The sequence below is a fragment of the Cebidichthys violaceus genome, unplaced genomic scaffold, assembly GCF_023349555.1.
Source record: "Cebidichthys violaceus isolate CVI_PGR_0920_01 unplaced genomic scaffold, fCebVio1.0.p SCAF_6, whole genome shotgun sequence".
Taxonomy (NCBI): domain Eukaryota; kingdom Metazoa; phylum Chordata; class Actinopteri; order Perciformes; family Stichaeidae; genus Cebidichthys; species Cebidichthys violaceus.
Window position 1 is genome coordinate 11,844,135 of NW_027176816.1, and position 24,692 is coordinate 11,868,826.

General features: G+C 40.7%; 1 protein-coding gene across 1 annotated transcript in view; it reads left to right on the plus strand.

Moving 5' to 3' along the window:
• The first annotated feature begins 600 nt into the window (after nucleotides 1-600).
• The window catches only part of nphp4 (nephronophthisis 4), a 172,664-nt gene continuing 148,572 nt past the window's right edge, over nucleotides 601-24,692 (plus strand). Inside the window, exons 1-4 of the mRNA XM_068733608.1 lie at nucleotides 601-888; nucleotides 1,493-1,636; nucleotides 23,040-23,209; nucleotides 23,810-23,874. Coding sequence (XP_068589709.1) covers nucleotides 712-888; nucleotides 1,493-1,636; nucleotides 23,040-23,209; nucleotides 23,810-23,874 — 556 coding nt within the window. The 5' untranslated portion in view covers nucleotides 601-711. The remainder of the gene's footprint in view (nucleotides 889-1,492; nucleotides 1,637-23,039; nucleotides 23,210-23,809; nucleotides 23,875-24,692) is intronic.

A 24,692-nucleotide genomic window follows, 5' to 3' on the forward strand; every position in this document is an offset into this window, starting at 1 on the left:
TATATTTCCATTTATCAAAGACACACTGAAGTCAGATAAAGAGGACCATCAGATAAACTGGGAAAAATGAAATCTGAACATTATTCCTTGTTATTAATCCTTAACTCTATCAGGCAGTCACGGGACATGTTCTCACATTGTGTCATTAAAAAGGACCACTGACCTTTTTTACTACTCCTACTACGAATAATGTTAAGATATCTTTAAAATAATGATACGTTTATGTTATTATAATATGCACTATTCTAAGTATATATTGTACTGATATAACAGTGGATGTTTTATTCACTTTGTTGCATTTACGACCTTAAACTGTAGACCCGTATGGCAAAGTGAACATTACCATAGCAACTGATGCAGCGCGACGGGACATACCAAATTAAAGGTTTAGAGGTTTAAATGCGAACATTGTGAAGCACTGTTTTAACGTTCAGTTTCGGGGTAAAATTACTCGACGCATTAGTAACTTTATCATATGTTAAATATGTAATATTTGCATTGTTGTTTTAATCGTGAATATAGTAATGAAATCACTAAGTTACTTATCTAACCCCTGTGCACTGAGTAGTACAGACCGATTTCAATATGGCGGCCGCGGGTTTGAAAATCTAAACGGGTGGAGGAGATAAACATTCACAGTAACAACTCATTTTTACGCTGTATTTCTGTACTTTCGCTATGGCATCATCGTTTTACTATTAGCTACAGGATATGGTCAAAACAGAAGATACATTCAACATGGCGGACGGCTGGAGAGAAGTGTTTGAAAGGAGTCGGGTGGTTCCTCCGCCCCGCCAGACAGTTCGCCTGGCTTTGGAAAACCACTTCACTCAGTCCACCGGTCTCCAGCTCAGCCTCAGCCGACTCACTGCAGCTCACCTCCCGCAGGTGATTGCTCACAGTTAACTCTAAACGCTTGATAAAGATTTAAAAACAGTTCTGCTCGTGGCAGAGATGAGGTGGGGGGGTTGAACACACCTATATTCGGTGTAGTTTTTTAATTGAAGTCGGCTTTCGGGTGTCTTTATTTAGCAAAGGTATGATACAGGCCCCTATACTTTATGATACGTCACAGTGCGTCTGGAGCAAAGAGCAAACGTTTAATACTTAAAGGTGACCTTTCATTTGAATAACCAGGCAATTACATTGACCACTGAAAAATACCCATGTCAGAATGCTATGGGTGCTCTTTGCAAATTTGGTTTAGAGATATTTCCCCAAACACCACTGCAGTAAGTTACATAAGTGTCTCATGGAAATAAGAAACACTTTTAAGATAACTTTGATTTTTGTAGAATGTATGTTCTATACACAAAGTATTACATGTATGCAGAATTTAGCGTTTGGATCTTGTATAAAGTTCTGGAGTGAAACCCACTCGTGGATGTTTGTTAAATTGGATTCGATTTTAAGGTTTTATTTTTCATACACGTAAATATTTTAAGGCAACGTTTACCTGTGACTTTTCTAATGTGGGTGTTTCCGTTTTTAGACCCAGGAGATGTCAGGGGGGGAACCAGATGTGACCTACCAGCTGCGAGTGACCCTTTTTGACAGAAACCATCAGCACTTCTTTGGGAAAACATGGAGGAGTCCACCCCAGAGGATGAAAAACAACAAGATCTCCCTCAATGAGGTATCTTTACTATCACACTGAAATAAGGCCAGAAAACTGCAGATGTGATGTACTGTGCGTTAGGTTTGTAGGCTCTATTTCAAACTTCTCTCATGTTGTTTTTGATTAGCAGTGGATTGATGGTTATATAGTGAAATCAATGCCCATTCAAGTGTAAATTAAATTAATTTGGCACAGCCATTACTTAATTAAAACCATCTCAAAAGCTCCACCACTCAAGGCTTTCAATTAGCACTGATGATTGCACTGTGTTCTTCTGCGCTCTTGAGAACATTGTCAGTCTAAACTCAGCGAGTTACAAAGTGCCCTGATTGCCAAAAACGTGATTCCAGTTGCATTCAACAATCCCATCTTATAATCGTCTTTTTCCTCACCCTGCAAGTTGAGGAAGAACACTTTTTTATATAAAGCAACAACTTATGAGAGTTATTACAGGGGATTTTTCATAAGAACATGATGGATACAATATAGACACAATGAATAATATATCAATTAGTGATCAGGCAGTCGCCACTAATGAAACGTGTTCAGTTATTGTTACAGGGTTAAGAGATTTCATACTTTTAAAAATCACACAATGACAAAATGTATAAAGTTAAACTGTTCCTAAACTTGATTTAAAATGTTCGTCAAAAGTCGTGACTAACTAAGAAATAATAACAAACTTTAACAAAGCTGAAGTTCAACAATATAATATCCAGAAGTATTATTTATTTTGAGTATAATATCTCCTTCCTCGGGACTGTGTGTGTGTGTGTGTGTGTGTGTGTGTGTGTGTGTGTGTGTGTGTGTGGTTTGATCAGATTCAGATGATGCTGATCTGTCAAGGTAAGCAAGCAACCCCAGCAGGAACGGGCGATATGGATAAAATCCTCTATTATGATATATACATTTGTTCTGCAGTATCATTATATAACATGATTTACTACATTTTCTGGAAGATTTATATAGAAACTGTTGATAAATAAATTAAATGTTTGTTTTTGGCTAAGCCAGATAATTATATTCCCCCCAATACATGTAATTCATCACATTGATGCAAAAATCATACATTAATTCTATATTGCGATAAAGCAGTCCTGCTCACTGATTAGAAATTATGTGAAGTCATCAAACTTCACCCTAACAAGTGCGATGCCACATGTGTGAGAGTACTAGATAAAAACAGGATCAGAGATCATTAACTTTAAGCAGTGTGTGTGAGTGTGACGCTACAGTTTGTAGTCTTTTGGTGTGATAATGTACTACAAATAGTGATGAAACACAAGCAAAAATAAAAAAAAGTCCATTTCCAAACACAGTGCATTTCAATTGTAGAAATCCTGGCAGACTCGCATTTATGGAGGCTTTGGTGTATTTTGCTATTTCAACTCAGCCCTCTCAGTTTTCACACTCCTTCCGGCCAGATGTGAACAAAACGATTTGATTGATTTGCAAACAGCATGCACCGGGTACAATAACTCAACATCTAGCGCTTTCCATAGCGGTGTTTCTGCCTCCTTCAAGGTGTTTCGCAGATGCAACTAATTAGTTCTCTGCTCATCCGCACGAGTGAGCAATAACAGACACCTCCGTCAGCTCTCTGTCGCTGCCATTATATGTTTAATTTTCACGATCGACAGGTTCAGCAGCCCCGCTAAGAACCAGCGGCAGATTGTTAGCAGCAGAGGCATACAAACCTGTGAGAAGCCCAGTGAATTCAAAATGGACCATTTGGCTTGACTGCAACAATCAATCACCTTAAACGTCACGACTGAGTTGTGTGGAGCCTTTCACTGGCGACTCAGCAGCACACTGAGGCGAGCATCCAAACATCCCGATGTTCCAATTTGTTCATTTTACAAGACAAACGCCTTTTATTCTAACTCATAGTGTCACTTTCAGCCTCATGTTAGTGTTCGGATGCAGATCGTATGAATGAAAGCGAAAACTTCGGTCAATAGGAAGTCAGTCCTTTGTGGTTTGGAGGTAAATCTGGTGCAATTCCACGTACTTCCTGTCGTATTATTTCTGCTGTGGTCGAGTGGCTCTGAACAAGCAACACTTAAGACTTACTGCTGTATTGTCTTGTAATTGTAAACGTGATGTACTTTTCTCTGTGAATGAATTTGGCCTGCAGTTTCAGTCTCACTTTGTTGCACCTCATTTCTTTACTCTTCCCAATCATTGTTCTCTGTGTCGTTTCTCCTCTGTAATCATCATTAGATCAGAGGGAACAAAGAAACACCTATTTTGATGTGTAAAGTGTGTGATGTACTCTTTGAAAGATGTGCTTTGATGATGAAATTTCCAATTGCTTCTTGAAAACGCTAAAGAGAACGTCGTTGCCGCGAAAGATAAAATATGAATCAGATTATCTTCACGGTGTCCATTCGAGTTGAAAGGATCTCTTTTGTTTAGCGAGGCGCCCTCTGGTCTGTTTCCTGTGTAGTGGTACAAAGTTAAAGTTGATGGCTTCCAACAACCCTTTAAGTTTACACTGTTGGTCAAGAACGCCATGGCATTTTGAGAACTCTGATGCATTTCACTTGTAGTCCCAAAAGACAAAGTATTCAAAAAGGTAAAAGTGAGACGAGTGTTGAACCTGCAACAACAGAAACATCTCACCACAAGATATTTAGATGCATTTACTAAGTCCATGCCTTTTTGCATCCTTAAATAAATGACTGATTACTGCCATTCATTTAAATCCAGTAATGTATAGTAATGAAATAGTTTCATTTTTATTGATGATGTACATTCAATGCCAGCTTTTGACATTTTGCTCCTTTCAAAAGAACAATCTTCCTTTTACTTATTTCTTTGTGTCCAGAGTAATTAATGTATGTATAAAAAAAACATGTATAAAAAGCGTCTGCTTCAGTTCAGGGAGTCCCTGCAGCACCTGAAGGCAGCAGGACACATATGTTGATGAATCCACAGCCCCTGAGAAGCGTCACGCTAGAGCGAGGAACGCACGGCCGTTCACTGACAACGACACCAGGCTGCTGCAGCAGAACCACACAGTCGTAGTGAGACTTTTTGGTCCTCAGGAAACAGGAAACGAGGCCAGGACGATTGTGCAACCAAGACAGCCCTCACAACCAATAGGCCCTTTTTCACGGCAGCCATTTTGACATGTAATAGCAGGGTAAACAGGTGTAATTGATAAAACTGATACAGGTCCCATTCTATTTAGTGTCCCAGCCATTACAGTGAGCCAGCATGCACAACACCAGGGCCCCAGCTCACCTAAATGGAACAAAAAAGAGGGATTTTTTTTCAATCACACCTGTGTTTACCCTGCAATTACATGTGAAAATGGCTGCGACATTCAATGTCGGTAAAACATGAGAAATAGACTTCTTTTTGGGAGAAACGTCTCTGATTTTGGTAACTTATTATTATACACGTCGCACTGAAAGCAATCGTTTTACAGTAAGAAGGGAGAAAGAATGAGGGAACGAGCCAGACTTTTCCTACCCTTCTTCCTCGTTCATCAGGCAAAACAGCATCACTGCCGATGGCAGCTGTTCTGCACCTTCTTGCTTAAGACACCCGATGAGGCATCCCTACAATCGCGTATAGCTTCAACCTCGATCCTCCAGTGGGAAGATGCAGTCAGCCAGAGGAGTTTCTTGTGAAAGGGTCCTCGGTTGTGAACAACAAAAATCCCCCCTCTGTGGTTTCATCCGTCTCCCAGCGTCGTGTTTACCGTCTCTTTTAAGTCATTATGTTATTTTTGAGCAGATATCTGTGGAACAGCTGGATGTCTGTGTTCTCTCTCAATCAAACATCTGAAGGCCTCTGAACATCCTGGTTGGAGGCCAGTCACCCACTGTTTTATGATCGTGTCAGAGCGCCGCCGAGCTCCTCTGTAGCCTCCGATGTTCACGATGCCTGATCTGCTCTCGGTGCGAGCTGTTGTTCGAGATGTTTTGAGAAACTCTTTTTGATAGAAATAACACTGTGAGCTGTAGCTGGCTGATAAATGCGTTGCAGAAGTCTTTTTTTTAACAGAGACACCAATGAGTCACAGCTATGGCACATTCTGATTCCCAGTTTTATCACCATCTGTTTTCTTTCCTTCCCTCTGCTCGATGTCCTTTTTGATCGAACAATCTCTCACAGCGTATGGCCTCACTTTGATCTGCCATAATAGTCGTAGCCTGTATAAAAACCCACTCGGTATCCCAATAAGTGTCCAAATCCCATTATCCATCCAGGGTAATAATATAAACCACATCATATCCCATCAGGATGATAAAGTGGGGCTGGCCTTCTCGGTGTCGTGCCGCAAGAGCTGCACCAGCTTTTTTTTATTGGATTTGGCCCCGATGCGCTCGCATTCAGGCTGGTGTTTATGAGTGGCAAATTGCTGTTTGATATCTAAATAATGTCAGAGGGGGGAATCCTCTCTTCAGTTACAGGAGTGCGGTGAGGCCCCCCCCGGTCAGCCATGATGGATTGCTTTTAATATCGGCTGAAAAGCAAATATGCGCAGTGATTAAAGAGAGAAAGAGCTCTTGTTAGATCTGTTTTCTTGCTTAGTCTCCGCATTTCTTTCTTCCCCCAGCAGAGGCAAGACGAGTCTTGACAATGACGACGTCCGTTTGTTTTTGTGCCCCTCCACGTGTTTGTTGTCGAGCTGTCAAGTCTGGCTTATGGAGCTTTTGTTTTAAAAAGTAGAGTGCACATTTTGAGACAGTTTGATTTTTTAAATTTTTTTTTAAATGCTTTAATGGTTTTCAAATCACATGGAACCTGCTTTTATTTATGGAATTCAATTTTTACAGCCCTTTTAAATTCACACCGAAAATGTAGGCCTTTGCTTCTATTTAGGTCTATTTGCTTGGATGCACAAAGGGCAATTTAGGTTATTGCACATTTCCTTTGATTGGATTCTGAGGAAGAACAATGCCATGTCATGGGCTTTTGTGTATGTGCTTTAAAAAAAACAACTCTTTTAAGCAAAGTCAATTCACAATCTGTAGACTAATGTATTTTTAAAAATCCTAGTACAAAGTCCAGTATGTCTTCCATCACCCAGAATACTAGTTGCTGTTTTTCTCACATCATGACTCATGATTGTTTGATAACCGTTTGGATGGTTTCTACTAAGGTTGCTCTCCTTTGCTGCACTCAGTCAAAGGGAGTGAAGGCCATTAGCCAGTAGAGGGCAATGTTGGGCCACACACAGTCAGCCCAGACGGAGGAGTTAATAGGCGGGAGGAGGCAGAAGAGAGAAATGTGCATCTTTTCTGCATTGTCTCTCACTGTGATCACTCCATTTGAACTCCCTGCCTTCACGGGGAGCCAGTAGTTTCTTCTCATATGTGCAACATTATCAGGCCGACAGCAGGGCTTTGGAGAAAAGGCCAAGTTTTGTTCCTGTCCGCGCAACCTCTTGTTTTTCTAGGTCTCCGAATGCTGTTTGGCATGACGTAGGCTGCACCGCACAGACAAAGCTGGGAGTAACACACACACACACACACACACACACACACACACACACACACACACACACACAAGCATGCCTATTTTACTTCTCTACCCTTTATTCTTTTGTCCCTTCTCCTAACTTTAAACCCATGTCTACCCCTGACCTATATGCTAACCCAATAACCCGAACCAAAGGAGCCCTACAGCAGAACGGACTCCCGTGTATCGGTCCCCATTATGCAATGAAAACAATAACCCCTCACCACCATATGCACTAACACACACAGCCTTATTACATGACTTCAAAGCACTGACGAGCAGAAGAAAAACAGCGCTCCACCGATGGGAAAACATTTGAACATCAGTCATGCAATTCCTCCACTTTTGTTTCCTGAGTAGTTGTTCTCCAAAGAGCAAGCTGGTTTCAAAGTGAGCAGTCCCACATGGTTCAAACTTCAGCTCGGAGTAATGAATACATGGCAGCAGTCACGCTCGTCCTGTAAAGCACAAGTTTCTCCTTAAAGCATACAATACGTTGCCAAGTTGAAGCTGTCAGCGCTGTAACGACGCTACAGCTGAAGCCCCCACCCCCTCCCAGCTGGCTCAGCTGAAGAACAACTTCTCCTTTTGGTATATTTGTTGTTCTCTGCAATATTCACAGCGTTTGCGGTCTATCGCGTTTGATTGCACACATGACTCATATCTATATCATCTCTCATGTCAACTCTTAACTTGACTCCACAAGAAAAGAATAAACTATTGGAGAATGAATGATGTTCCTCCCTGTTAACTTTTTAGATGTTTCAGGCTGATTACCAGCAAACATCTGTGATGGAAGAGGCCCATTGATTCAGCCTTTAGTTTAACTGGTTTTGAATATGATCATGCTGCTCTGTTTTGTCCCCTAGATCAGTCATTCCAAAGAAAATATTTGATAGGGTCACCAAATATATTAGCTGACTTTCTTCTGTAGTCTTTATTTAACATTTATACCTGCAGTACACCTTTAAGCCACACAAGGGAGCCTGAATGTTCTGATGTTTATTTTATCTGATATGGACGTCACAGTGGCATTAGAATTGTAACATACATTTATGCACAAGGACCAGATGCACTGTGTTAAGTGTTTGTAGCGAAATGCTAATTTACAACACCTGTAGTCTACTGATGATTGTAGTCTACTTATAACATTAAATCTAATACGAAAGGCTAGCGTACACTATGTTTGCTTAACTGATAAGAGGAAATTAAAATAATGTGAGACTGTTAACTCTGCCTAAATGCATTTATTTGGTCTCATTTATAAAGATTAAACATTTGTATATGTTTTCAATAACACATAAAAAAGGGATCCTTAACGATAACTCTTCAAAATGGCTGGTTTATATATTCAAGATAATATAAGGTGATGCGTAAATAGCAGTAAAAATGTTTTTTTTGTTGCCCTTTCTCACAATTTATAGACTAGGCCTATTGTGAATTTGGTCATTTTTTAAAAAGTGGGTCCCCAGAAAATAAAGTTTGGTAATGGGTACATCCCAAGTCTCTTTTTTGTCATTTCCTCGCTCCTCACTTGATCCGGAAGTTGTTCTGCTCCGCCATATTGACGGCTGTCCCAAAGCTCTTATTTCTGCTCTGAGGATCGAGGAGCGAGGAGGGATACCCAAGGAGCCATGAGTGAGGACGCACGAGAACAGCCGCCCCCTCATTGTTCATCAGTTATGTGATTGGACGCTGCAGCTGATCGGACTGAGTTTCATACCAGAGTGAAGACAGATCACAGATTAAACTCTAGTTTCATATTTGATTAGTTTTCTGATTCACCGTCTGGTTTAAATATATGTTCATTGGAGGTCTGAACAACAAAAGGAGCACAAACAACTTTCTTCATTTATTAGAAAGATTTGTCTTTTCATGATCTTATATTTCCCTCAATAACTTCTATTATGGATACAATTAAAGTCAGAGAGAGCTGGAGAGACAAAACACGTTTTACATCATGTCACGTGAGGCTGATCATTCCTGAGTGTCAGGTTTGATGAGTTTTATCATTTAAATTGAACCTGAAACATTGAGCCTAATAAATTAATTCCAGTGTTAAAGATAAACCATAATCATATTCTGGGTTATTTAATAATGACGTCACGATAAAAAAAATAATTCATAAATAATACGAACACATTCCGTCGGTAGAAATCGGTCCTGTGCTTATAAATAGGACCCACAACACAGTATAAATACCACAGAACACAGTATAAATACCACAGACTGTGTATAATGCAGTTTGTTAAAGAGTAACAGGCTACAGAGAGACAACACTTCTACTCTGGCAGTGATGATTACTGTGTGTCTATTAGTTTTATTAGTATTATTAGTTTCTATTATTAAGTACAATGATCATGTGTGCAGACACAAACTTCTCAAAAGTCTCTCCAGCTGTTAAAGCCGACTGACAGCTGATCTGCCGTCATCAGAAACCGGCGTCGCTTCATGTGACGCTTTAGAGGAAAGGACGTCTCTTTTCTCTTATTAAGACATATTTCCTCATTTCCTCTCTCCTCACATGGTTTTGCAAGTAATGGAAATGTGGATGCAATTAAGAGACTTGGGATGTATCCATATACTGCTCTAGGTTATGGGCAGCATAGCATGATGTCAGGGTTTCTACAGTTTTTACATTTAGGGATAGGTGTTGTTAGAATTTTATTGATCCTGGTATCGATACTGTTCGTAAGTATCACTTTTTCTATTGATACATAGTACATACATGCGTCATAATTCTGTAAATAAAAGAGAGACACTATCTGTGAGCAATTAACAGCTAGTTTTTATGAAATAACTATTCTATGCATGCTGAGCATTTGCTGTGTTTTCACTCTCTTTTGTTAAAGTTAGCCCACTCATCAGTCTCCGTCCCTACTGCCAGCAGAAGTAATTAACTCTTTAACAATGGAAACGTAACAGTAATCCCATTAAACAGTGAACAGCTGCAGTATGAAATCATGTTAGGAAAATGGACAATATTTCCGTCCCCACAGTCAGGCCCGATTAGACCTATTTTCGGCACTTGATTGACAATCTCTCTCCAGCTGCACCTGTCATGACACTTTTATCATTCCTCTTGGTGTGTTGAGAGCGGTGACATCCCGTCATTTCCTCCATCAGCCCACCATCAACCTGAGCAGAGGTGCCATTAGTCAGGTCAACTGAAAACAGCTGTGTGGATGAGCGGAGCCTTTTAGCAGCAACGTCCGTTCTTGACCTCCTTGATCCAAAATACTCAAGGTGCACTTCATATTTGTTAGTACAGAAAAGAATGGTGGTTGATGTCAGAGATCCTGCAGTAAAAGAGACGGCGACTAGAGATTTAACCTTGCACAATATATACGGTGTGTTTGTATATATACACTACTTTGCATGTTCTACCGTATACTGTGTGGGAGGTGTTTCTCTAATGGTGCAATTATCAGCTTTTATTTCAAATGCATTGCTTGTGGGTTCTTCAACCTGTTGCTACTGATTTACATAACTGGGGAGGTTTGATAAAAGGAGACTGATTAGGCCTTTTCTTTGCAAGGCTGAAGAGACTGTCAAGTTGGTGACACGGTATAAACACACACCACCACACCACAGAGATACATTATTGACAACAATCTGCCAACAATCTTAATTTTGACATTTATGCATCACACCTGGTTTCATAATGTTGGCTGTTTGAAAGTGCATAGCTATAATTATGATGTCTGTAAACCATCAAATTCAAAGCAGAATGTTTTGTAAACTTAAACAGCAGGTGATATTTATATTAATCAGTGTGTTTATACTGCTCTGTGTGTCATAGTCGTACACAAGTATGTGCTGTGGTATTATGTGTTTTTCAGTCGTTCTGCTTCCTTGTGGCTTTGTTTGTGAAGCTGTCTGTGCTGTTTGTGTTCACACGAGTGCATGTTTACAGGACATTGTAAACATAACCACCACTGTGGCAAATATATATATGAAGGAATAAGAAGAACAAATAGGCTGTGGAAACTAGATTTGTTATCAATGTTTAGTCTTGAAGGGAAAATTCGGCGCCTTTCATGTGGCCGTCCAATCAGGGTTGATGGTTAGTTGTCTGAAGAAGTAAATTCCCCAGTGCGTGCTAGAAAAGCTGATCCCTCCCGCTGCTGAGCCGTGCCGGCTGTGCCTCCGTGTACCAGGATGCATTGCGAGCGAGCGGCGATTCCACTGAGTTTCACAAATAAACAAATAAAATATTCTTACACCTAAACCGAAAAAAAGGACAACCTTTCAGAATTCTAAAGAAAAAAGAACAAACATAAAGCTCACAAAATGCGACGTGGTTCGTCTTTCCACTGTTCCAACAATAAGCAACTCTGGTTTTCGCGAAATAAGTCCTAAATTCATTGAGTAAGATGTGAGAATATGCCGACTCTACAAGCTGTTCCTCCCTGTTGCCTCGCGGTAGCGACTTGTTGGCGGCGCTCACTCCTTCTTCAGGGACAGACCGTTAAATTAGAAGAAATACAATGACAAAGATGTCCCCAAAACCTACTGGTCTTAGTTGTCTTTTCCAGTTTATCTTCGGGATCCTGAGGATGGTCTCTGGCACGCCTCTGTCCCAATGAGGAGGAACAATTTTGTGCGACAGCATCCAACAAAAAGAACTGCCCACGCTGACAGCGATTGCAGCAGAATGATTGTTGGGAAGGCTCCACCAGTCAGTGACATGGCTAATTACTCTGTGCCATAGAGCTCCATTGTTGTAGTAAAACAGAAAACGCATCAATGAGACACACGGTTGCTCTGGGTGACATGTTCCTTCATTATGAACACGGGCACCGTAGTTTATTTTTTGGAAGTCAAAGACTAACACGTTGTTGATTTTCTCTAGATTTGATGACGATGAGGAATGAAGAATAATCCCAATAATCTTTTAACACATTGCTCCTGTATGCTCACGAGTACAAAATGGCCCAAAGGAGTCCTCTTTTGAACTGCCTTGAGCTCAGATAAATGGCGAGCAGTAAAACGTGAACCTATATTGAGTCTTGTTATCTTCTGCCTTCTATTCTCTTTTTTTACAAGGCATGGCACTTCCCACGGTAAATGTAGCAAAACCCTTTTGTGTGGAAAAAAAGCCATATGATTGATGGACAAAGGAACCGCTACAGCAGCATAGACAGGCCTTCAGCTTTCCTCTGGGCTTAATTCCTTCTCCCAACTGCCGAGCTACACTAAGAGATATACGCTTCAATTATACATCGGGACGGTGGGATCGCAGACTCTGCTGCCTTGCCCGAGAACTGATCAATATTTCAGCGACAAGGGGACCAAACATCTAGCGGAGCAGCTGCTGCTAACAGCTTTACATGCTGGAGTGGCACACCCCATAGTACACAGCTATATACTGTGTGTGTGTGTGTGTGCGTGTGTGTGTGTGTACGAGGGAATTCAAGGGCCACAAGAGCTACTGCGGATGTGACAGTAGGGAGAGATGAGAGCCTCGAGGAGGTGTTTGGTGTGTGTGTGTGTGTGTGTGTGTGTGTGTGTGTGTGTGTGTGTGTGTGTGAGACTTATTTCTGCTGTGTGTGGTGCGTATTGACTTGATTCTTACATGACTCCTAGCTCTTTTCCCTTTTCCCTCCAAATAGCAAACACACACACACTCACACACACACACACACACACAAACAAAGTAAGCTTGTCCCTATAATTCTGCATTGACTGTGTGTGTGGGGTAGAGAGGGAAAGAGAACCGTTGAAGAGATTCTGTCCTTCTCGTGCTTTGTTGTTCCAGGCTTTGACATTGCCAATATCAACTTTTGTTGAAATGTACCTTTTCAGAATACCTTTTTGAGTCTGGCAGTGTTCCTCCGACCGTTTCATCGCGTGTATATTTCCTGCATCCCCCTCCCTTATTGTGGTTGCCTCGTGAGCATCAACAGCCAGTGCCCCGCGGTTTGTCTGTGAGGCATTTCAGATGGGATTTACAAAATGTCAGGAGACCTGAAACCTGGGTGACAAACTAAGACTTTACCCAGCGAGCGCAGAGATCTGTCGCGGGCAAAGCTGGGGCTGTTGTAGAGTACAGATTCTTTGGGTTCTGTCGAAGTCGGGGACAAGGCAGCGAACACTAGAGGCGCTGAAGCTAAAATTTAGGAATTTATGGAAAAGGTTATGGGAGTTGTGCTGTTTAGGAGGTTCTCATTGTGTGCAGGCATGTATTATGGAAACTGCAGTCAGTGTTGACGCTGACAATAGGTTCGGGCTGTCATTAAAGCGAGCTAGCTGTCAGGAAAATGTCAGAACTACTGCACGACTACTGTTCTTTCATCTGATTTCTCATCCTGCCTCAGACCATCCTTGGCTATGATTCAGGGATTTATAACCTGCCAGGACACATGTAACTCACCCTCAACCTTCCTCTGCCTTCAGGACCTCAGTCAGTTTTTAACGTCATCTGTTATACCCGAGCCAGTCTGGAGCCATTATCCATCATAGTCGTGTCTGTCTTCCCTGCGTTGTATCTTGAGCGAAAGAGTTGCCCGCTTCTTTCAGGTATTAACAGTGTTTTCAGACTGATGGCATTTGGATTCAAAAACACAATTTGAATAGTGATACATTGACCTTCTGTGGGCTCTGAGGATGATCAGACGATCCAAAGTTGTCCCTTTGGACAACTAGTACATTCCAGATTAGCATGCCATTTTTTATGCATAGTCTTTGGTGGATGTCCCCTGAAGACCCCAATATATTGTTTCTAGCACTATCAACAGGTCAGAATTCCCCCATGACCAGAGCTTTGATCCATGTTAATATTGAAAAACGATTGTCTATTTTATCTTTTATATATCTGAAAGACGGATTGCCATGCAATTAGCTGAACATTTTTGCTCCTCAGGCAATGAACCTTTTCCAATTCCGACACTCAGTGACTCAATTCTTTCCTCTTGTGCCATCCTCAAACCAAAATGTCAATTTTAGACACAATGGTTCTTTCCAACTCATCTCTTGTCATCACTCACACAACCTAACTAGTAAAAAAGCTCATAGAGTTGTAGTTCATTTTGCTTAGTGTAAACTCAAGAATTGTTTTTGCTGCTACGTAATTCAAGCTTTCCACTGTCCAACAACACAAACAACATTATCCTCCTTGACTTGTTTTTTAATGTTGCTGCTTGGTTTAACATTGAGAGCACCACATCATAAGCAACATAACCACAGTGGAGCTCATGATTTACAGTGATTTTTGTGAGAGCAAATGGAAGCAAGGCAAAGCTCAAAAGGTAAATGAAACACCCAGGAGTGTGTGTGGCTTTGACGTGTAATTGCTGCTGCTACAGTGGAGCAAGATGGTCAGCCATGATACTGGTCATAGATTGAGTGCTGCGAGACAGTGGACATAGAGCCAGTGCAGCAGGAGACAAGACTTCATTCATTCAGAATCTGACTGAAGATAAGGAATGTTGTGCTCTATGCTCAACATTTGGCCTCCCACCTGCGAACCAAAGTGGAATAATGTTTAAGGTATTTTTATTTTTGCATCTCAGATGGTGTATGTGAAAGGAAAAGAAGACCATTGGATGCGGTTGACAGTTCCGGAAAAAAACAGGCACATCTGGAGTTGGCATGCACTTGTATGCTTTATTTTCCGATGTTGGTGGATGCAGGATTAAAAAGATTTTGAAATGTATCAACAATTATATATCAACAACCTATTTCTGTCACACAAATGCGTTACATTGTTAGCATTGTGTTAACCCAAATCTACTGATGCCATGTGTACATTCTGTTTATGATGAAAACTAACTGAATACCCACTGCGGAAACACATTTTGAATTAACTCAGACGATACAGGTATAATTCATTTTTACATAAGGCCCAATATGTTAATGCCAAACATTAGGAAACTACTGTACATGATTTTTACGTTGGATTCTTCTGCCTTATACCTACGTTTAACATAATGTTTTGATTCTGTACCTTTTAATTGTGAGTAATACCCTCTATAGGTGCAGTTATCCATCCCAAATTTGTATTTAAATCAGGAACTATCAGATCAAAGAACAAGTAAACAAGATTACAAATCTGACATTTGATATAGCTTTCGCTACTTGACAGTTTTCTCTTCTTGGCGCTATGGACATATTTCGATTGGTACCAGAAAAGTATATAATATATTGAGGTTCAGTTGTATACATGCTGGCCAGACATCCTCCTCCACAAGGACAATGAAAGGTTGGTCAGATATTTAAAATTCTCCGTAGTCTTAAATAGCCTCAGTTGGAGATTTTTTTAAAATGAGAATCGCTGGTCGATGAAAGTCTTTGCTGGATAGAAATCGCATCACTGTCACCCTGATTCCTTGGCGGGCTTCCACATAATTGGGCTGTTTCTCCAGTAATTGCTGCAGTCCTCTCATCTTTGGCCGATAAATCAGCTATTCCCAGTCCTCCACCTGTTCTGTTTCTTTCTGTTCCTCTTTCTGTTTGGTCCTTCTGACATTAACTTTTATATCAAATCACTTTTTATTTCTTCTTCTTCTTTTTTTTTTTTTTTTTACTTCCGCCACATTGCACACCTCAGGAGAGACATTCTTTGCAACCCAAGCGTATCTTTTTCCTCGCACCAGTCACTCAGGTGATAGAATGGAACACCTTTTTGTGCCTTCAACTTCTCAATCGGCTCCATTACTCTGCTTATTATTTTTTCCCCCTGTCATGCTTCAGGTTCTCACTAGCTGCCTCATCCACTTCTACATCCCTAACCCTGCAGAATGGCCCTCCTTATACAGTATGTAAAGGTTCAGGAGTGTATTATGGTAATGGTAAGATGTAGGTATAATTTTTTACAAGGATCCAAATGTACCCACTCAGCAAGGGATAAAACTGCTGCTTGGTTTGCGCCGTTCTTCAATATGAAACATCCACATTTCAGTGGACATATTAGTGAATGAGACCCTATATGCTTTAGATACAGTGGTTCCTAGTAACTGAGACCCAACCGAGCATCAGAGTATGATTATCAGACTAATTGCCATTTAGTCTTCCCTTCATTAATCCGTCCGACTTTGTGTTTAAGTTTTCTCTTTGGGAGGCGGTGTTACTTTGCCCTACTTTGACATTTTTCATGCTGGTCAAAGAAACTGTTGCTTTAAGCCCTAAGCCTATTTGTAGGCCTCTCCTCGAAAATTGCATACCCATAGTAAAGAGAGTGTATTTCGTCTAATTATAAGGTGTATTTTAATAGTTTTGGTATTTAATAAAGCTAACACTTGTGAGATTTGTTCAGATTTGTAAATATCAGTATATATGTTACTGGTTAAGAGAACATTAAGATGGAACACAACACAAATTGAAATCTTTCATCTCCGATTATAAAATAATCCAATTTTGATAAGATATTTTTTTTTTAATGTTGTAGTTGTAAGCTCAAACTTCTCCCAGATCATAGCCCAATAGGTTGAGAGTCTCTCTGCACAATGTTTTCTTTGATAAAGTGAAGCATTCAGGAGCTAAAGAGGTTTGAGTACAGAGATTTCAGCCAAGGTCAACCAAAATGTAATTTTGCTCCAGCTGTTCCATTGTAATTTTATATAGTATATAATTATATATTTCACTTCTTTTATGACTAATAGTGTTCAATCTATCCATATGCAGCAGTTTGGCATCATTTAATGAGCCTGGATCCTCTCTGAGCCTGTTTATGTCTGTCATCCATGGGATTTTCTCATCTGGCTTCCAGTCCATGTCTCCTAGCTCAGCCTATGGTTGGTCGATTTCAGTCAATGGACCCTCCTTAGAAGCGTTTGAGTCCATGCTATTGAACAGACCAATCATGATTTTGATTGACAGAAGCGTTAGCCAGTGAGGATTAAATCCGTGGCGCATCGCCTGAAACGTGTGTAAAGATTCTCCGAAAATCAAATCCCTTCCCCCACGGCCCCTAGTTAGACAGACCCTTGTTTCTACACGGGGACATTTCAGCGACGCACCGGAAACACGTAGAAATATGGTTGATGGAATTAAGCGGAGATTTACAGGAGATCAACGAAAAGGTAAGGAGCTTTGTATGATTTTGAAGGATATTGCGGTTTGTGCGTCTGGTGTTTGTTTGCTCACAGCTTTGTGATGGTTTACCGGAGCGAAATTATGAAGGTAGTTCTGGAATCTGTGTCGAATTCTCTTGCTTTTTGCTATCTTGGTTGTCTATGCTAACCGTTAGCTTTGTGATGCTAACTCGGAGAAGAGCGAGTTATGGCTAGAAATACGTGATATTGTGATACATCTTTTAGTTGCGTATAATAGTTGTGTATAATGGTGTTTGGAGTTTGTAAAAAAATTCTTAGATTGTTTGTTTTACCCAGATTTATTTATTTTTTTGGTATATAACATGTACACATTCATAAATTGTACACATGCATAAATGGACTTTTTTTCAACGGTAAATACTACAGCGGACCCGAATTTGGGTCCGTCGGGCTTAACAGGACTCGTTATTCTGACTTAACAACAACCAGTTTAGCTACATCAATCTACTCCACCCTTTTGCCATCACCATATTTTGGGTCAGTCTTACTGGGTCTGACACGATATGACGTCTCCATTCTTTATCCCACCTGCAAAGCAATGATGACGGCAGCAGAACTATTTGAGTCTCTGAAAAAATAAATTAGGCTTGAAAAGGTGGCAGTGATTCATTCAGAGGTCTGAATTTGGCTGGGTCCAAATTATATTCCATCTAATTGGGACTTATTTTTGGAATTCTACTTTACATTGATTCATGGGACGTGTATTGCTTTTCTGTTTGTTCATTTCTGGCACATCATGCCGCTGCTAGCGTTCCCGGTTTTCTCTCTATTTGTGATTAATTATCCTCCATTCTGACGGTCTATTTTAGACTACAGACATTTTTAAACATCTAGTGAAGTTATTCAGAAGTGTGTTTTGGTTAGCTGTTCCACTGGTCAGCTTCACATCATGTCCAAAGTGTTCGACCTGTGAGGACCTCTTGCTGAAAATCTATTTGATTCAACTGTCATACATATGCGTCCGACCGGCCCCAGCTGCAATCCACCGACATTATTGGTCATAAGGGAGCCTGGAGCCTCCATCCCTGTCATTTTCTCTGCCTCTCTATCATTCACACCGCCATCTCTCATCTCTCCTATGCTGGTGACAGTCACAGAATTTCACACCGGGAGGATTTGTGATGCTGATACCCGCTGGTTCTGTGCCTGTCAAATGACTTACTGTAACACTCTCCCTTCCTCTCACTTTCCTCCCCCTGCACCTCAGGCATTGGTCATGCTGCCAAAACTAGCATCAAAGTCAGCCAAGAATCTTCCTGAGTGCATGCACTTCATACTTTAGCTTCATAGGACTTCATGAGCTGAGCTTTTGCTTTGAACAACAAAATATCAGGGTGAAGGCCAAAGGTACACAGCAACTGTCGTAGATACAGTAAGAGCTCACAGTTGTACATTTATAAAATGCATTAAAGGCTGTGTATTATGAGCTTTTTTCAATGCTGTATTACATCAGCCTTTATTCATCTTAGACACATGGGCAATCAGAGTCACATGCATTCATACAGGTCCATGCATAACATGAACAGTTAACACAGGCCTGTTATTTAAGTCCCGGGTAGCTGACACTATAGTGCTCCCAGCTTCCCAGCCAGCGTGTTGGCTAAATAGAAACGCCCTGTTTGCTTTTCTTTTGGGAGGACACCAGGGGTCAAACAACCGAGCCCTGTCAATTACACCCCAGCTGCTCTGGACCTCTATGCAAAAACCAATGCTCATTTGCAGCCTCTTCGTCTCCTTGTGCAATGCCATGTGATCCCCCCCCCCCCCCAAGAAGAATTCAAGAAGAATTAGCCTCTGCTTTTACAGCCTGAGAGCACTATGAGAGGCTCATAATTGTTTGTTTCGCACCAGCAGCCACTAAATGGACTCTATGAAGCTGTTACACCGGTTTCTTTTTATTCTTATTTTCCAAAAGCAAGTTTTATATGGATTGCAAATCAGAGTTTTTGCAATCACTTTAAGAAGACAATAAGTCAGCTTTATTACTAATATATTATATATGTTTTATATATATACATATATATATATATATATATATATGTATATGTAAATATGTATATATATACATATGTATATACATGTGTATATATATATATATATATGTGTATATATATATATATATATATATATATATATATATATGTGTATATATGTATATATATATATATATATATATTACTTTCTCTCTGTATTTATGTTATGTAATTGATTAGATTGTCTACTAAATGTCCCCCTTCTCACCCTACAACATGGTTTTTGTCTCAAGGTATCATGATTAAAGTTCATTCTACCATTTTACCAGGACACAGTTCTTACCTGCTACCATAGCAAGTAAAACCAGTTTACCGTGAAACGATTCAAGGCAGAACCACCACCACAATCCTCTCCCTTTATCTCTCCTGCTCTCTGGTTTCTACCGTAGGTTTACATCTCACAGCAGCTCCCACTCACTTTCATTTGCCTTCTTTCCTGTCATAGTTTGGTTCTCTGTCACCCACAAAGGGGTCTCAGCAAAAAAAAACAGAAGCTGCAGACAGGCTGGTTGTTGGTAGTGACAGTGACTTCAAGCTCCATGCCTCTGTGCTGATGATGTTTTAATGTCACCACAATGCTGTTAGCCCCTCTTCACTCAAGTTGTGTGTGTGTGTGGGGAGGGGGTGGATATTTACCCCTGCGAGAATCGATTACTGCTTTGTTGATAGTCGCTGCACACTATAACCTCTCATTAGGTCCGACATATGCTGCGCCTGGCATTGCTGCCGATGCAAGCTGTTTTCTCAATGACATCTCGCAGTGCTCCTGTGGCGTCGGGAAGGAGCGAGATCTCATGAGATTGCCATAACGTAAAGTTCTGGGGAAAAGTATAGTCATTTCTGTTGGCCTTGAAACAGGGCACATTTTGAGCTTTCTCTCAGGCAAACTGAAGTAAGTGTCATTGTTGAATATTTGAATGTGAGAACGAATATATTTGTACTAACAGGAAAAGAAGAAAGGTGAGTGCCAACACAAGTCAAATGAATATTGTTGGCATATATCAACAAGTTGTATCAACAACTAAAACTAAATTGAACTGACTTCTATTGGCACACACTTTTCTTCTCCTTCCAAAGCGTTGCAGTACATTCACTCCTTCACTGCAGTACTACCTCCCAACTCGGTGAAAGATGTAGCACCATTATGCTTCAGGGCTGCTCTGAAGCAGGATCTAAACAACACAGGGCATCTTAGAAATCTGTGAGTTTGTATTGTTAAAAGCTTTGAAAAAAGGCTGTGCGAGGCGGAGCGAGGTGCAGCTAAAGTATGCTGTCATAGAAACACTGTACAAATCAGCTCATGTATTGAGAATTTAGGTAAAAATGTTTAATCAAAACACTTGACACTATTTTATCCTTAGTTCAGCTTGTCTGTCAACAAAATATTCATAACTAGTGATAGTGGTTTTCTTGAGCATTTACTACATCCTTTGAAACTCTGCAAATCGAGTCAGAGAGATATTTGTTCCGTGGGGACAGAGTGTTTATTTATTATTTTTTCCTGAGATTGGAGCAGAATCAATTTGGAGGTATATCAAAGAAGCGAGGGAGATGAAAAAGAAATTCTACCTTTTGAATTGGAAATTCGTGGTGAACAATGTCCACGTTTGGATCGCTCTGAGACTGGGCACTACGTCTTTGACCACAATGCAAATCCCACGTATCACACGGGGGGGGGGGGGGACTTGGGGGAACGTGATAGAAAATGTCTCGTTAATACAGCTTGGGATAGGTTCAAGAGAAGTTCAGTCACAGATGAGGCTTTGATTTGGGAGTTAAGGTTGGAGGGGAATAAATAAATAAGCTGAGGGAAAGTAAAGTTTTTCAGACCATGAATACTGAATGACATGCATCTTGGGATGGGGGATATTTTTACTTTTCTCAACTCAGCCAGTGTTTGCCTGGCTATCTATCTGCATTCAAAGCTGAGCAAACACACAGAATACATGTTCAATTCCAGAAACTGTGCATCACCGTTACGGAGAAATTAGTCAGTTGTCAGATCTGAACAGAGATATTGTGTTAAGATTTCATAAAATGACTTTCCCCTCAAAGTTCCAACTGAAAGTTTTGAGCCTCTGTGTTGAGTTACCAGACATTGTACTTATCCCGTTCTGTCTCATCGCCCTTGTTGATAAATCCTTCACAAACATTTGCTAATGTTGAATCACATCCAGCAGGAGACTTTCGTCTTAGCAGACAAACCCGTTTCATGAGCTATTTTGTGAATCTCAAAAATCCTTGGCAAAGTCCGGTGAATGTATGAAAACAAGCAAACAGACATTTAACTAAATCAAACCGTGGCTAGACGAGTATCTTTGCCTCCCACATCTTTCATTTGTATTCTGCAGCGTTTGTATTTGCACTAGAAATTTAAACCTTCCATGCACATAGATAAAAGACGGATGTGGCCAAAATAGGAACGCCTCAGAGGTTTTAAACTTGAATGGACTGCTCTGTGGTGGCTGATAGCTGGGGTTGAAGACGAACAGGCTCTGCCACAGTGGGCTGGGAGAAATTGGCTCTGTATTTCAAGGTAGCTCATGTCTACTTAGGCCATTTTTTTTGTCTGTTGACGCTGTCATGTTCTTCTTTATGGCTTTAAAAAAAATAACAGGCTTTATTGTACTCGGGGACCAATGGATCACATAGAATTCGTGGGTCTTTATCATATTCAGGCCTTTGTGCATGTAAATCAGTGTGGCTCGGCTGTAGGTAGGCTATTATTTCCAATTTGAATAGCAGATCCGAGCCTGTAAACAATTACACCTACCTGGCACAGACTACAAACAGGCTGCCAAAGGACCCGACTGTCTTCCTCTGAAATTGTCGTACCCGCCTCTTGAATGTGAGATTTTTGGTGTCACGCACTCGCCTGTTAGGTATTCTTATCAAGCCTGGATGTTTGGCTCTTTCCTTTTCCAGACCAGCAATGTGGAGATTGACACCAACGTGCATGCCATGACCGCAGAGGATCAAACGCAGCACAACAATTGGATGGAATAACGAGTTTTGTTAATCTTTCTAAGTCACAGATACAACCCAACAATAATAATGGAGGCAAACAATCGTTTTGGCAATTAATCAGAATTAACTGCCATTTTGTTTCACTTCAGTCATTCAGCCTGACATCATGTTGGTTTTAGCCCATGTCTTGTTGGGAGGGGGTATTTTCTTTTCCTCTAACCAATCAATAGTGAAGAACGTATTCATTCTGCTGATGTCTTTTTCCTTTTGAGCTGTGGTAGCAGTTACCTTTTTTTCACAATGATTGAAGAAATATGCCTATAATAGTTGTTACTTCATATGATGTAGACATCAGGAGCCAAATTCACCTGTGATGACCATCCAGCAAGAGTTGATGCTGAAATGGGACATGGGACTGTGCACCATATTGTACTTGTCACTTCCCTGTGATAGTCAACATGCTGTTTTTATAGCATAATATATTTTACAAAAAGCTTTGCAATAAGGCAAAACATGATTGAATTGCAAAACCTTTTTTTCTAAAGAAAAATGTCCACTTTCCTTTAGGATTCTTTCACACCTGTTAAGTGCCATTCGTTTGGGCTGGTGTGACAGCTTTTAATTAAACACCTATGTTTTAACAGTGTGTTAACAGAGTTAAATATCAGTGCTTTATGGTATAACGATATTGTTTTGAAGATGTACTGTATAACTTGCCAACTCTGCTTAAAAGCTGCTTTGATGCCATGTTTTGATACACAATTACATGTACTACGGTTTAGATGACAGGCATTGGCATTAGATACAATCCAAGCTGCATTCTGAACAAATCAAAGATGTGGCATTGATAACGTAAATCCTCTCTGTGTGTTTTAATGATTCCTTTAGGTCCTGTATTTCCATACGTCTCTGCGGTTGCCCAGCGCAGTAGTGGTCCTGGAGCTGGTGTCGTTGTCACCCAGGCCAGATGGCTCCCAGCAGGCCCTGGGGCGAGGCTTCACTATCCTGGAACTTTTTACCAACAGGCCCGAGGCTCAGGCTGCTGATGGGGACAGCAGGTGATTATCCCATCCTTAATTACACTAGCCAGGTATTAATTCGGTTTATCATGAGGAGATGGTTGAAGGACAGGTGTGGCTGTGGTGAGGGGTTTACTGCTTGAATATCCTCCAGGAGCTGCAAGATTGTTATACATACGTATAGCATGCTTGCAGAACTACTACTAGTTTTGGGTTTGCTCTGTTGTCCACAGTCAGCTAGTCCAAGTTCAAGACCTTTTTTTTTTTTTTGGTTTTGCCGCAGTTGCAAAAGATAAAAACACGCAGATTCATAACCACATACTAAAAACACATAAATACCAGGTGAACACATGGAGTAGAACAAGATACAATATTAGAAAAGGCATGGTTGAAGATGTGCTATTTGTACTTTATAGAGTTGAGCAGTGAAATGTCAGTGTGTGAAAGAGAATTTATATCTATTAGTTTTGATTGATGGTCGTCTGAGGCGGGAACCAGAGGGCACACACTTAACAGACACCAGTTGTTGACACTAGGATTGAATGTAGCTAGCACAGCCTTCGACACATTGGAAACTATAGCGGCTCCAGCTGCATTCATTCATTCAGTCACTCAGGTTGCTCTCAATGTGTCTCCTAGGCTGAATCTACACCATGGATCACCAAGAAGTCTCCTCCATCCCCTCCTGAGGGACACCGTTGACTGTAAGGAGCTTTTTTTTAATATACTATGTATTGTAAGTATTTATTAGGCTGACTCACTTTAAGTATTTGTCCCCTGAGTAATGCAACAGGAAAAGATGAGAGAGCCGCAATACACGTGGGACTTAACTGTATGTATTTTCAGAGACTATAATCTGTAATGGGGTAGTGGCCCTGCTGTGTCAATTTATTTTGGCAGAGAATTAATCTGTTAGCTACTAACAAAGTAAAATAATAGAGCATCAGAGTGGTGGCTTATGCTTTGATGAGATATAGTAAATAAAGTAGATTGACTAGCAACACATTTAATTAAACCCAGCTAAGCTGGCACCGCTATCCTAAAATCTCATTGACTTGGAATAACTTCCAGTACAAACCTTTATGAGGGAAAGCAAAACAAATATTCTGTGTGAAAACTCAAAAAGAGATACCAGTGCAGGAGGTGTTGAGAGAAAACAATAAAATGAAAATTTCGGAGGAAAACAACAATGTGAAATGACACAAAGAGGAGTTGTCTGTCAAGTATCTGTATTCCCTGCCAGGTACCATCACAGAGGGACGGGTCACCTGCATGTAAGGACCGTCTAACTGAGATGTCCAACAAAGACAAAAGACACATTTGAAGGAGCCAACACCATGCTCCTTGCGTTTGGCCTGAAATGAAAGTAGTCCCAGGCAGCCAGGGTCAATGTATTATTGACCATCGTATTTTTCTCCTCAGGCAAGTTTTGGTTATTTTTGCGGTGTACTTTTTAGCAATATATTTCTTTAAGCGCTTCTATGCAAGCTGCGTCCAAAAGCTCCCAGAGTGATTTTAAAGA